Source organism: Neopsephotus bourkii, unplaced genomic scaffold, assembly GCF_033783945.1.
Source record: "Neopsephotus bourkii isolate Nb327-2 ecotype Australia unplaced genomic scaffold, CSIRO-AGI_Nbou_v1 NB_1624, whole genome shotgun sequence".
NCBI classification, from domain to species: Eukaryota; Metazoa; Chordata; class Aves; order Psittaciformes; family Psittacidae; genus Neopsephotus; species Neopsephotus bourkii.
The window spans coordinates 6,145,034-6,158,594 of record NW_026902099.1 but is presented as its reverse complement, the minus strand read 5'-3'; the positions used below and the strand labels follow the sequence as shown (position 1 = coordinate 6,158,594).

The 13,561-nt window shown below is 36.6% G+C and overlaps 1 protein-coding gene across 3 annotated transcripts in view; it reads right to left on the bottom strand.

Moving 5' to 3' along the window:
• Positions 1 to 13,561, bottom strand: part of POT1 (protection of telomeres 1) — a 70,012-nt gene that overhangs the window by 38,877 nt on the left and 17,574 nt on the right. For 2 of the 3 annotated variants that reach the window (XM_061372955.1, XM_061372957.1), the window contains 3 exons: positions 12,675 to 12,785; positions 10,214 to 10,261; positions 8,980 to 9,094 (listed from right to left, as the gene is read on the bottom strand). In XM_061372955.1, coding sequence (XP_061228939.1) covers positions 8,980 to 9,094; positions 10,214 to 10,261; positions 12,675 to 12,785 — 274 coding nt within the window. The remainder of the gene's footprint in view (positions 1 to 8,979; positions 9,095 to 10,213; positions 10,262 to 12,674; positions 12,786 to 13,561) is intronic. The other variant, XM_061372956.1, reaches the window with a different exon arrangement.

The following is a 13,561-nucleotide window of genomic DNA, read 5'->3' as shown; positions in this document are numbered from 1 at the left end:
CATACTGGAGTCAATTTTCCTTTAGTAGGTAAGCTTACTTCACTCATTACTTTTTCCTGTTGTGGTTTAAGCTCAGCTGGTACCTCAGAACCATGCAGCCACTTGCCCACTCCCCTCCTTTTCCCCTCACCCCCTCCAGGCAGGATGGGGAGGAGAATCAAAAGAATGTAAACCCCATGGGCTGAGATCAGAACAATCCAATAACTGAAGTATAATATAAAACTGCTACTACTACCACTAATAAGTAAAATAACAAGGGGAGAGAATGTCAAAGTAAAAAGAGAAGGGAAAAAAACACCCCCAGTAAGCAGCAGTGATGCCCAACACAACTGCCCACCACCTGCTGACCAATATCCAGTCCAACCCAAACAACGGTCTGGACCTTACAGGCAACTCCCCCCAGTTTATATACCAGGCATGACGTGCTGTGACATGGAATACTCCTTTGGCTAGTTTGGTTCAGGTGTCCTGTCTCTGCTTCCTCCTGGCTTCTTGTGCCCCTCCTCACTGGCAGAGAATGAGACTGAAAAGTCCTTGATAAGGGTAAGCGCCACTGAGCAACAATTAAACATCGTGTCATCAGCTTCTCACATTAAATTCAAAACCAGCACTGCACCAACTACTAAGAAGAAGAAAAATAACTGTTATAGCTGAGCCCAGGATATTTCCTACAGAAGGGAAATGCTACCACTGGTAATTTTTACTTCCAATAATCTGTGTTAAAAATATGACACAATGGATGCATGGTTCAGCAAATTTATATAAAAGACAGTTTTTACTTTCATACTAGACAGACTCAGCAAAAGCACTGGTTTTAGGCTGATAATATACAGAATGCCAAACTGCACCTACCATTTGATTGGATTTTTTAAAATATACTTAATTATTCTAAAGAGGCATTCCAACTCAGGTTTAAGATTAACATCATATGAGGGACTACCAGCAATGGGCAGCTATCTGTAAGGATGCTTGTAACACTTCAGAACTGGCATTATATCTCATTTAAAAAAAACCACAACTATTCAGAGAAGCAGCTCTTTTAGAAATTTATGCAACAACAGGAATTCTTTATTACTGCAAGGACTACCTTTAAAAAAGTATCAATAAAATTCCAAGTCAAGACAGAAGAACATTACATTAACTACATGGAGAATGCTGACCTCCAAACTTCTAGGTCCTCACCGTAGTTTTAAATATCAATGTTCTGTATCCCCATAACAGACACTGAGAAATTAAAGTTTCCTCCACTGTGATGATGGTTTAGGTTCATCCTTCAGGTTATAGCTTTCTTTTTATAAATATCATAGCATTTCCAATCTTTTATGGACTCTTAGGTAAATCATACTTAGAAAGTTAGCATCTCTTCACAGTGTAGACACACACACACATATATATATATTACAAAAATAAAACAGCAAAACCCCCAAAACACATGGATTCACAAATTTATTTTTCAGTCCTTGTAAGAAAACCAGAATTGCTACAAAGGCTTTCCAGATCAGTAGTTACTGATTTTGTGGGAAGGCATTTAATACTTACCGATTAAACATTTATTTTAGTTTTATTCAGCAATTCCTAACAAAGATGCTTATACAAATTTTTAAGGTACAAAGCATCAGTCTAACCACGACCCTCCTTTTGGATAATCACATACGTATTCCTGACTAACCTTTAAGTGAAAACCCACTATTCTGAATCAATAACTCACCCCTGCAAATAGATAAAAAGGTTTTTGGCCAAGTGTTGTCAACGAGGGACTCAACTAGAGACTGCCTTTTGTTTGTTTTATTTCAATGCACATAAAGCAAGAGAGATTAATGTAGCAAATTATTCTCTTTTCTGAACTACACCAAACATTAATACTGTTTCCAAGAATTACTGAGGCTATTCAGTACTGAACTGGTGGTTCAGTAACACCAGTTAGCAGCTGAACCAGCTAACTTACCAAATATGTTCAACAAAACACAGGAAAAAAAATACTACAAATGTACACACTTCCCTATGTGTGTGTGTATGTATATACATATACATATATCTGTACATATATACAGATACTGCAGAAGCCCAAAACAAAACCTCTAAAGAATCAAATTGGATTTATTACAGCATGGTATTTCTAACATGTCAATGTATTTAAGAGATACAACCACTGAGTAACTACCAGAAGCATCTACCTAAACAGATGCTTTAATGCCATCATTTGTAAATTGCAGATCAAAGTAACAGCCTTGAAATTTCCTTCTATTAACTATTTATTCAACACTTGAATTTTTAATTTCCTTTTTAAAATTTTTAACTTTTCTTTATTTTTAATATTAGCTGATAGGAACTGGCAATTTTCTAAAAAAGAAATACACACACAACCCACTGTGATTAGAAGGGAACAGAACATTACTCTCATCTTTAGGCTCCAGAAATGAAATCATTACCTTTACCTCTATAACAGTTTTTATTTTGTTGTGCAGAATTCAAATACAACCTCAATATTTTGATTTGGAAAAAAAAAACAAACAAACAAAAAAAACAAAAACCCCAAACAACTTTATAGAACTACTGCAGATTTAACTGAGTCTTCTTTCTCGAAATAGAACATCACATACAAGTCTGTAATTGGCTTGTTTTGCGCTATAAGGTTGGTTTGTTATTGCTTACGAAACTCTGTTTTAATTGAGACTGTCCACATGCTATAACTTCATGATTTTTCAGTCACATAGCTTTAAACAAATGATGGGCTGAGAGTTTTGATGAACTTTACTCAAGATCAAATGAAAATTGAAAATAAACCTTAAGGCTTCAAAATAACCTTAAGAATCTGATTTATGGCTCTTAAGTTGTATTTTAGCATATAAAAAAGATGATCTAGAACTGTTCATGATTTTTAGAAGTGTATTTTTCTGAAGTGTTACTTCTCTGAAAGTGCTACTCTTTATTAATTTTGATTCTAAGAAATATTTTGCAAAAATAAAAGTTACCCTCCACCTGTATGTCTAGGTAGGCTAAAATGAGATTTTACTTCAGTATGTGCCATAATGAATAAACTGCATATACCTAAGAGAACAAGCTAGGTGGAGGTTTCCCCAGGAAAACAGGTTTTTACCCTTATGACTTATTGTTAACCAGCAGCAAGGATTCTTCTTGCCATAATTCCTCCCTGTATAATAGAAAACATTGTCTATTATCTGCAAGAAAAAGAGACAGAGTTGGAAAAGCAGTAGCATAACATTGCAATGTCCCCAAAGTTTCATGGTCAAGCACATAATCTTTATAATTGGATCCTACAAAAAGGCCAAAGCTCTTTTTCTATTTGCTGGTTTTACTCAGACTAACTACTTGACATGTCCTTGAGAGGGGAGAGAGGAGAGAATCACCTTTGTTTCAAAATTTAAAATACCTAAGACTTTTAAACTATTTGGGAGGGAAAGCCAGAACATAATTTTGAACACTTCCAACTGACCTTCCAGCAGACAGAAACCCATCTGTCTGTTGTACCAAGCAGGACATGAAGAGTGTCCTTGGACAGTTTTTAGAACACATAAAATTCTTATGTATAGACATTCCAAACTAAACTGAGCAGCTGTCCTGGGTTCAGTAATAGCAGTCATTTTTCTCCTTCTTAGCAGCTGGTGCAGCACTATGTTTTTGACTTCCAGCCTGGGAACAACGCTGATAACACCGATGTTTTTACTTGGTGCTCAGTAATGTTTACTCTGACCAAGGACTTTGTGAGTCTCATGTTCTGCCAGGGAGGAGGGGAAGCCAGGAAGCAGAGACAGGACACCTGAGCCAAACTAGCCAAAGAGGTATTCCATACCACAGCACATCATGCCCACTATATAAACTGGGGGCAGTTACCCAGAAGGGCTAGATCACTGCTCAGTTGGGCTGGGTATCGGTCGGTGGGCAGTGAGCGGTTGTATTCTCTTCCCTTGTTATTTCCCTTATCATTATTGTTACTGGTGGTAGCAGTAGTGATTTGTGTTATACCTTAGTTACTGGACTGTTCTTATCTCAACCTGTGGGAGTTACATTCTTTCCATTTCTCTCCCCATCCCTCCGGGAGGGGGGACAGAAAGGCAGGGGGAGTGAGCGAGCGGCTGTGTGGTTCTTGGTTGCCAGCTGGGCTTAAACCACAACAGCAGCTGACGCATGCTAAGTTAAAATAAGTTTCTCTAGAATGCATGGTAATTTATTATCATGCTGAAAATAAGTTTCATCCATCAGTGTCTTATCTTTTGTCTAATGCAATAATAGTAATTGAAATGATGAATATTTAATTATAGATTACATAAACCGACAAGGCTAAATTAGGTACCACTTGCTTTCAGTGGGAACACAGTGCGGAACTTCAGCCTTAAGCTTTAATATATGTAAGAAAGAGCAATATTTCATATCTAGGTGCATGTCTATCTAGGGAATAAAGGCCCATATGGATTAAGTACAGTGACTTCCCTCCCATGCTTCCAGCAGGTGCCATCTTAAAGCTATATGATTCTATTAACACGGAGTCAGAAAGAGAACATATTAGCACAAGACTGTGCCAAACGTAAGGAGACTACAGAATTTTCTGACAAGAGACATTCCATGCCCTGACAATTCAGAACAATCACTGAACATTTTGCACCCTCTCAAGCAGATTTAATTCTGGGTCGTGGGGGCAAAGGGGAAAACAAACAAACAAAAAAAGATAGGAAAACCATAAAACCAGACAAATCCAACTCTGAAATAGTTAACTGAGTAGTGAATAATTCTAAAACCCCAAATTCAAACTTTTCTAGAAATTTTCATGGTAAAGTAGAATCACAACTACCTTCATAAATAAGAAACTTTTGAAACTGTGTCCTTGATCTCCACTGATTCTGTTGTGTTAGCTTTTTTTAATACTACCAACTGAAAATACATAGATATATTAGAAAGATATATGGTTATTAATGACATCTAGGCAAGAACTAGTTGTTAAGTAAATCATTTTCCCTATTAAATTTCTACTACTTATGAAACTGAAGCAATTAACTTGTCAAATAACTCAGTTGCAAATATCTGTCCTAGCTGTTTCAGAGACATATTACCTTGAAAATCAGTGCGTTTAACTTTATTGTTTCTGCACATATGGAAAGAATGGCTGTCTTACTAAGTTCCAGCAGTCAGTGCTTCTTTAAGTAAGATGTTGAAAGCCCTCATGTCCCCAGAGTCTTGTTAAAGCAGCTGGACAAATGACAGATCTAGACTACATGATCCTTCACGAACTGCTCTTCCATGATTTACAAAAAGAGTAAAACTAGTACTTTCTACATTTGATTTATTTTCTTCTTACCCTTCTTATTCTCATCAATGTGAACAAAGGAAAAAAAAAAACCCAAAACAAACACTTTAAAAATGTCTGTGGGGTTTTATTCACTGATTTCCTTTTAAGCCAAAGTTTTAAACCTGCAATATTTTCCAAGAAGAAAGTACCCCTCTTCACCACTGGCAATATCCTGAATTACTACAGATAAAGCTAATCTTTTCAGGACCTTATAAACACAGCTAAGAAATCTTTTAGAATTGCAGGCTAGGAATCTCAGCGACATCTCAAATTCTTAAGTAAATAAATGTATTGCATATATTTATATACTAACTATTGTAAGACTAACAGCATTTGAACAGATCTACCATAAGCAAGCGATCACTAGACATCACCACAAAATGAAAATTTTGAGAAGCTCATTACAGTGACAGATGTGTTACTTGACAGCCTGTGCAGAAAAGACCAAATAGAGTAACTTAATATTGAAATAATTTACCAATATTTGACATTAAAAACAAAATACTGATCTCTACTGTGTACATGTCTAGACTATACTTGCACCATTACAATGAAGTCTTTTGCAAATTTTAGTGGCACACAGGAAAAAATATCTGTGATGAAATCTCTCACCCAAAGGAAGGGTTTCGTAAAGTTTTTGGTTATTCCATTTCAGAAGACATAAAGACTGTCTGTTATTACTGTTCTGTTTAAGCCAAAGAAATTTTTAATTCCACTAACAATCATATCTTCACAAGTAACTTGTTTCTCAAGATTCCTTCATAAAATTTATCCTTATTTTATTGTAATCCTAAGAACAGAAAGCCTGAAATATCCAGAGAGTCCTAGCATGTGTACTGGGCTGACCTTGTCTGGCTGCCTGGTGCCCATCCAGATGCTCTCTCAATCCACCTCAACAGGACAGGGAGAGAAAACAAGATGAAAAACTTCATGGATTGAGATAAAGACAGGTTTCCACCATGGGCAGAACAGACTTGACTTGCGGAACACTGATTTAACTAATTGCCAATAAAAATGGGGTAGGATGGTGAGAAACAAAGATTAAAATACTTATTCCCCCCATTCCTTTTTCCCAGGCTCAACTTCAGTTCTTCATATCTTACATCTCTTCTTCCCTCAGGTGGTACAGGGGAAAAAGGGAATGTGGAGTTATGGTCAGTCCACAACAGCTTCTCTTCTCTCCTATACCTTCCTTCTCACACTTCTTTGCAAAAGTTGCAGTGTAGATCAATTCGCCCATCTGAGTTCTCTTCTGCAGGCTGCAGAGGAATCTCTGCTTCTGCATGGCTGCAACTTCTCCCCTTCTTCTCCAGGTTTGGTGTCACTGGGCTGTTCCTTTCACATTTTCCCTCACTTCTCAGTGCCATGCAGTGTTTTGCCCTTTCTCAAATACCCTTTCCCAGAGGCACCAACACCTTGTTCCAGGGTCTCATCCATGCCCTGCGGTGGATCAGCTGGAGCCAGCTGGAACACACCTAGCTGGAGCACAGACACCTAGCATGGCTTGCTTTCCCTTTTTTGATCCTTCTTCATGCCCCACAGCCTTGAATCCTTTTCCTCAAGCCCCCAGCAAGCTAACATCACCCTTTCACGACCTTCAAAGAGATGCCTCTTTGTTTTAATCAATAGTTTTCAAATATTAAGTACTTTTATTACTATTACTTCTAAGATAGCAGCATAACTTGATTTGCTGTACACATGGCAAACATTCACACACTTTTTTTAGTATTTTATGAATGTTTGCATTTCTAATTAGATGCCAGAACATACTTCAGTCTAAATGCATCGAGTTCCTGCACATATTTTCACTTACCATTATTCCTCAACTATATCTACGAATATCTGCTGTACTGTAACATTCATAATGTAAAATACTTGGAATTTGTACTTAAAGATTTGCAATACACTGTTTAACAAAACCCTAATGTATCCGTGACTACGTAGAATATTGTATTCACTTTAAGCCTCAAGAGTAAAAAATAACCCCAAACATGCACTGTATTTGCTATAAAAACAGATGGATCGTTACTGGCTCAGTTCCCAACTTAGCGACTACATCTATTTTTAAATGTTAATGTTTAAATTAGATGATTCCATATTCTTCAGAATACTGTTTATGTTTCAGAGTTATTCTGGGAAACACTACTGCCCTCTCAACACTGAGGAAGAATGTAGCACAGAAAAGTTTTCTAGGGGCAAGCCATATCATCTATGATAAACACAAACGGGGACACATTTCAACAACAAACTGCATGGGAAGCACAGAACTGCCCTGCTGCAGACACCAGAGCACTGAGTCCAAGTGGGTTGGGTACATGTTTCTTCTGGTGACATGGTCAGCCCTATGTACAAATGCTGGTGTGTTTCCCAAAGCTATTCATTAGCTTGTGGATCCAGTTAATCTAATACATTATTGAAAAATCCTATGTTGCTGTGCAATAACAACTCTGAATGCTGCCTTTATGTCATCTGACACTTGGCATACCATAGCCCAGAGAGCTGCACATAACTGTCTTGCCTTTTCTGTGGATGTTAGTCCACACTTGAGTTACAGGTACTGCAAAGCCACACTTTAGCTACAAGTGAGAGCAAATTATTTCCTGTCAAAAGGATCTTTCATAGCAGTATATCTGTTCATCTAGAATACTATTGCAACAAAGGGAAGAGATTAAGCATGCTCACAATACAGACTGTATCAATATAGTTCAGTTGAACATACTGAAACCAGCACACACACATTTGCACTGACCTCGGAGATGTTCCTCCCACTCATACACTGTAAACTGACTCAAACCCAAGGCTAAAGATGGCTTCATCTTCAAAGCTGAAGCTATTAGCAGAAACTTCGTGGGACTTGGAAATTTTTTGGGGTGTACCACCATGTTTGCACAGCTGTCAGCTATTTCACTTACATTTCAAGCTACCTAACTGTAAGCAAACCTCATTTTAGGTTTCTGATTTTTTCATGCTCACTTTTTAAATTTCTGCATTTAGAAACCAAATTCATGGCTATTGACATTATTCGAGAAACTCGCATAAGTTAGACCATAAAAATCAACAGTTACCATCACAATAAAAAACCCAAGCAAAAACAAACCAGCACATTAAAATGCACAGCGACTTTACAATAAACAGAAAATATTTTGATTAATTCTGAATCTGAGTAAGAAATTCTACTGCTTAATCAAATTCATCAGGGATATCAACTAGCTGTGTACTTACTAAGCACCTAGTGAAATAGTATAGTCTTCTAGCAAAACTAGTACAATCAGTAAGTGTTCACAGAGAGAAAAATGATTCAGTTGCACTGCTTCTACATTAAGAAATATGCTGGCAGCACATTCATAGGCTACCATAGCACATCCTGTCAAAATCTCAAGGAAGAATTGCACCTAGTTACACAACAATCCTTTCCCACAGGACAGGTGCAGGGGTTTTGTACTTTTGTTTTTTTTGCACAGGTCCTTTTCCCTGCTTTGTACTGACAGTATTAGCTAGATAAATACTTTCTTCATTTGCTATCTCCACCAGTGTGCCTAAATTGTTCTGTTTCCTGGATGTTAGCTGAGAGCCATGGCTAAAGGACCACCTCAATTTGTTCTGGTTTATTTACAACAAACATAGTAAGAATAGTTCTGTTTAGAGGAGATTTAAAATCTTTTGTATATAGTACATACCAGTTCCTTTGCTTATATATGGAGGCTTGAAGAATTTCACAATGCCATACAAATTCACCACAGTTCCATGCTTAAGATGATTCAGAGGAGTGTACACATATTTGGGTGCAACAGACTGCAAAGGTGTGATACAATTAGGGAACATAAGAAAATATTATTCAAACCTTCTCCCCCAGAATTTTGTCTTTTAATACCATCCACCCTCAGATACGCTTTATCTGATCATACTTAAAAAAAAAATAAAAAATATTTCTTTCTATCTATCTTAGACTCTCTGAACATAAATATATTTACAGGCAATAAAGCACAAAAAGACCCCAGACTTATTGCCATCTCCTTTTGAGGTAGCATCTTCCTTACAATAAACTGATCAGTTAACTAGCTTCAGTACATGAAACAGGTGAATAATAAGGACGGAAAGTAATTTTTTACAGATAGGTTTTAACATGTCCATTCAAAGGGCTTTTTAATGCATATAAATAATTTTGTAATCCTTATTGGCAGTGTCACTGCACAGAATCATTGTCTTGTGGTGGGCAGTATCTCCCTCAGTCACTGGGTAAGTCTTCCTATCAAAATAGCACACTTGTTGGATTAAACAAATGATACCTTTTATTGTTTAAGGACTGCTTTCCTGACATCTTAAGGTTACATTATATGCTGATTACCTTTTCTTTTCAGAATACGAGTTCTGCCAAACTGATTGAAAACTCTTTATAAAATTAACTCGAATCCAAGCTGTCACTGTCAATACTGAACCTTTATGATAAAGAACAATAAAATTCCATATGCTAACCCCTATGCCTTTAATACACTATTTCCTGTTGAATCTTTGTTTAGACACATAAAGGTTTGTTCCAAACGGTAATCAAAAGTACTGTTAAGACCAGTACCTGAATTCTGATTTTAAATCAAAGGAAGAGCCGTATTTCCATTTTTTTAAAGCACAAGCATACAATCTTTTTTAGAATGGTTACCTTTCTACTTCAGATATTCCTAAACAAATATGCAAACCCTTCTGAGATAGAGAACCTGCAAGTATAGAAAAAGTACTACTTTTTCATACTTTATTCTTTTTTCCAGGCACTTTATTTGCAAAATTAAAAGCTAAACATATGACTGCTGGTGATGAGAGTATGGAGTAAAAAAAAACAGGAAAGAAAAAGAATTTTACATTCTCATTTATATGCAGTTAGTCTCACATGACTTAAAAACATCCCGAATATAAACTTACCACCAGTGCAGTTTTTGAAGCAGCAGTTGTTGTTTGTGTACTGTAAATCTGAGGAGAAAAAAAAATAATAGCAAACTCTCTGATTAAAAAACTGAAGGCATTGGAAACTTAACTCTACAGCAAATATAACGCTAAGGCAAACACAAAGCAGCACTACAGACAGTTTTGCTACGTGAATCACCTCTGAAACTAGTAATATGTTTTTATAATGAAAAAAAGAAAACATTTACTCCAATTACACTCAAACAAAGCTACTTTAAACAACATACACTTTCTAAAGCAGAAATACATAGTTGAATATAGGTCAGGTCACACGAATAGAGTCAGCATCTGAAAGTCAGAGGCCACAAATTTAAAATTGCACTTGCTTAACAGAGAACTTCAATGGATTTAGGTTTTGTACATGTCAATGCTTAGAGCATTAGATCTACTTTTAGTGACTCATTACTCTCCTTTGGGGGAAAAAATATATATTAAAAAAAAAAAAAAAGAAAAAAAGAAGAAGGTTAACGCAAATTCACCAGAATGGTATAAATTCTATTTAAAGGTAGTTCCTAAGCTTCTAGAGCCATACTTGTAAGCCAGACTTATCTTCAGTGTAAGGTCTTTTAAGGACCCTACTGTGATGATTTGACAATATTAACACCTAACCACCCTATAATGAAAAACACAGGGCTCAGCTGACACCCTGATGCAATGCTGCTGTCTGTCTGCTTGAAGCAGGGTCCCACTTACAGCTGCATGTTGCCTGCTAGGGATATGGTTTTGCTCTTCACACTCAACTGCATTTCTGAAGTAAGATTAATTTATTTAAATAGTTGAGTGAACAGTTATAATTGAGAAAGTGATTCATGCAAAAATTCAGACAATTCATACTAATTTTAAACATTCAATGAGTGTGTCAGTAAATTAAGTGCCACAGGCTCCATTCTGTGGTCAGTGATGAGACAGACACATCCTCAGCCTCCTCAGCACAACCTAGACATTCAGTGAGCTGCACATCTTCCTTCATATTGTTTGTAAAGATGTGCTGCCAATACTCAAGTTGTGCCAAAATTCAGGTACCTTTAGACACATTCACTCAGACTCAGGGTATAGCTTTACTATCCAATATCTTCAATGATGTATTTTCTCTACCTTTACAGAATCAACAATGTCATGAAACAATCTGCATTACAATTTGAATTAATTTTGTTTCTCATTGAGCTGCATCCCAAGCTTTAATTATCTGTAGAGGTAAAAATTCCTTTCTGGACCAAAAAACGTATTTTCTTAAGTGTAAAACTGACAGACAACAATTATACAAATGTAAGTTCAAACCTTGATATGAGCACAGGATTTATGTTAATAAGAATTTTTATATGATATTTCTGTGTTTAAGTTTTTGTAATTATTTCTAACTTTGTTTCAAAATCTGACAGGCCCAAAGGAATCAACATAAAGCTGCACTGCTCTCCAGTGAAGGTGCCTATTCTTTTTCACTGACTACAGAATGGAGTTCACAGGACTATTACTGAGAGCTCAGTTCAGTGCTATCATCCTTCTTTTTAATAGCAGTAGACAATTACAGTGATCAAAATTGTGCAACACTTTCTCACCAGATATCCTTAACTGTTGGGATAATTTTCAAAGACACATGAAGTGTTTAAGCCTGCTTAAGTGTTCAACAAAGTTGTTGCAACTCTATTACCATTCCACATCTCTTTCCCTCCACTACAGGTTTCCAAATGTAGAATAATATCCTAAATCCTTTGGTATTTAAGCTTCTGTGATTTTTTTAAGTCCTATAACTTTTAAAAAACTAATTCTTTAGACTTAAAAAGGGTAGCAAATGTCTCTTGAAGCAAAGACACAGTAGCCACAACAAAAATGCACTGCTGATTCATCATCACAGGCACAGAAGCAGAACAGGGCATCTCTGCTCCCATATCTCAACAGATGGAAGCATTTAAGATGAACAGTACTGATATGAGAATAGTACAAAAGAACTATTTCCCTCCTAAAAAAAATAAGAGGTGTAATTTTCCTTTAAAAAAAAGTTAAGCATCTAGGAATGCCTGTATTTCAAAGGCAAGGAGTAATGATGAGAATTAAAGCAGTACAAACTCACGACAGAACTAAGACCACTCTTGCACCCTCTACCTTGCCTGCATTGTTGCATGAGAATGGCTTAAACAGCTCTAGGGATCTATCTGTAAGCCAACTAAGGTCAATTTTCTGAACTCAAGAAGTAGAAACTTACCTGGGAGGACTAAGACAATTCAGCTCTTGCATGGTTAGGGTTACTATAAAATTGGATGCACACACAAATATGTCACAGTTGTTTCCTGATAAACATGCTGAAATAATCTGTACTATTTCACATTCTAATACGTTTGATTATTTTTCCTACTGTAATGCAAAATGTTTATGTTGCTATTTGCACAAAAAAAAAGGTAAATAAAGTTTGGCACCCACGTACATAAATGGCTGATCCAGATTCTTCAGACACCTCCAGGTGGCAACCATGTCTACCATCCTCTCGTGCTGTAGGCGATTTTGCCAACTTAAATCCTGCAACTACAACGGTGTCCTATGGGGACAGGGTGATAAAACAGATGATTACATAGGCTGTATCACGTACTCTATTTTAAGAGTATGTGATATGAAATTTTACCCTAAAATCTCAAGACATTCAAGAAACAAAAATGCTGAACAAATTTTAAACACTGCCTTGAAGTTTTTTTATTTAGTTCTTCTACCAGCAGAATTCATCTTTCCAGACAATGCCAGAAAATAGGTTGTTTTATTTTTTTTCAAATTCTCCTAAAATGTTCACACTCTTGATGTTACTGCAACTGAGTGCTAATTTTGACAAGGGCTAGATGGGAAGAGTCATGGCAAATAAAGCAAAAGAATCATTCCCCTTCATATATATTCCTAAGCTAGAGAAGGAATCACACATTGGATCAGCAGTGACAAACATTCTTTTCTCAGAGCTTATTTCCTGAGCCATAGCTGCACTTTGAAGAGACTCTCCTTGTAGTTATTTTCTGGTTTGGCTGGATCACCATCTTCCAATTTCTTCCTTAAGGGCCAAGCAGGTCAATCAATAGGTAGGTTTCTGCTAGCAAACAAGACATTTCTGGCATCACTCCTAAGATTCCAGGGCAAGAAGCAACTGCATATACAACTACACTTTCACTTTGGTATGAAGTTCCTCAGATACTAAGAAGTGAACAAGAAAATAATGATTTAAGGACTAAATCATTCAATGCCTCCAGCAGCTCACTTCCTAGTAGCAACCAATTTAAAAAAAAAAGGGGGGGGGGGAAAGAAGATAGAAAATATATTCAGAAGACAGAGATG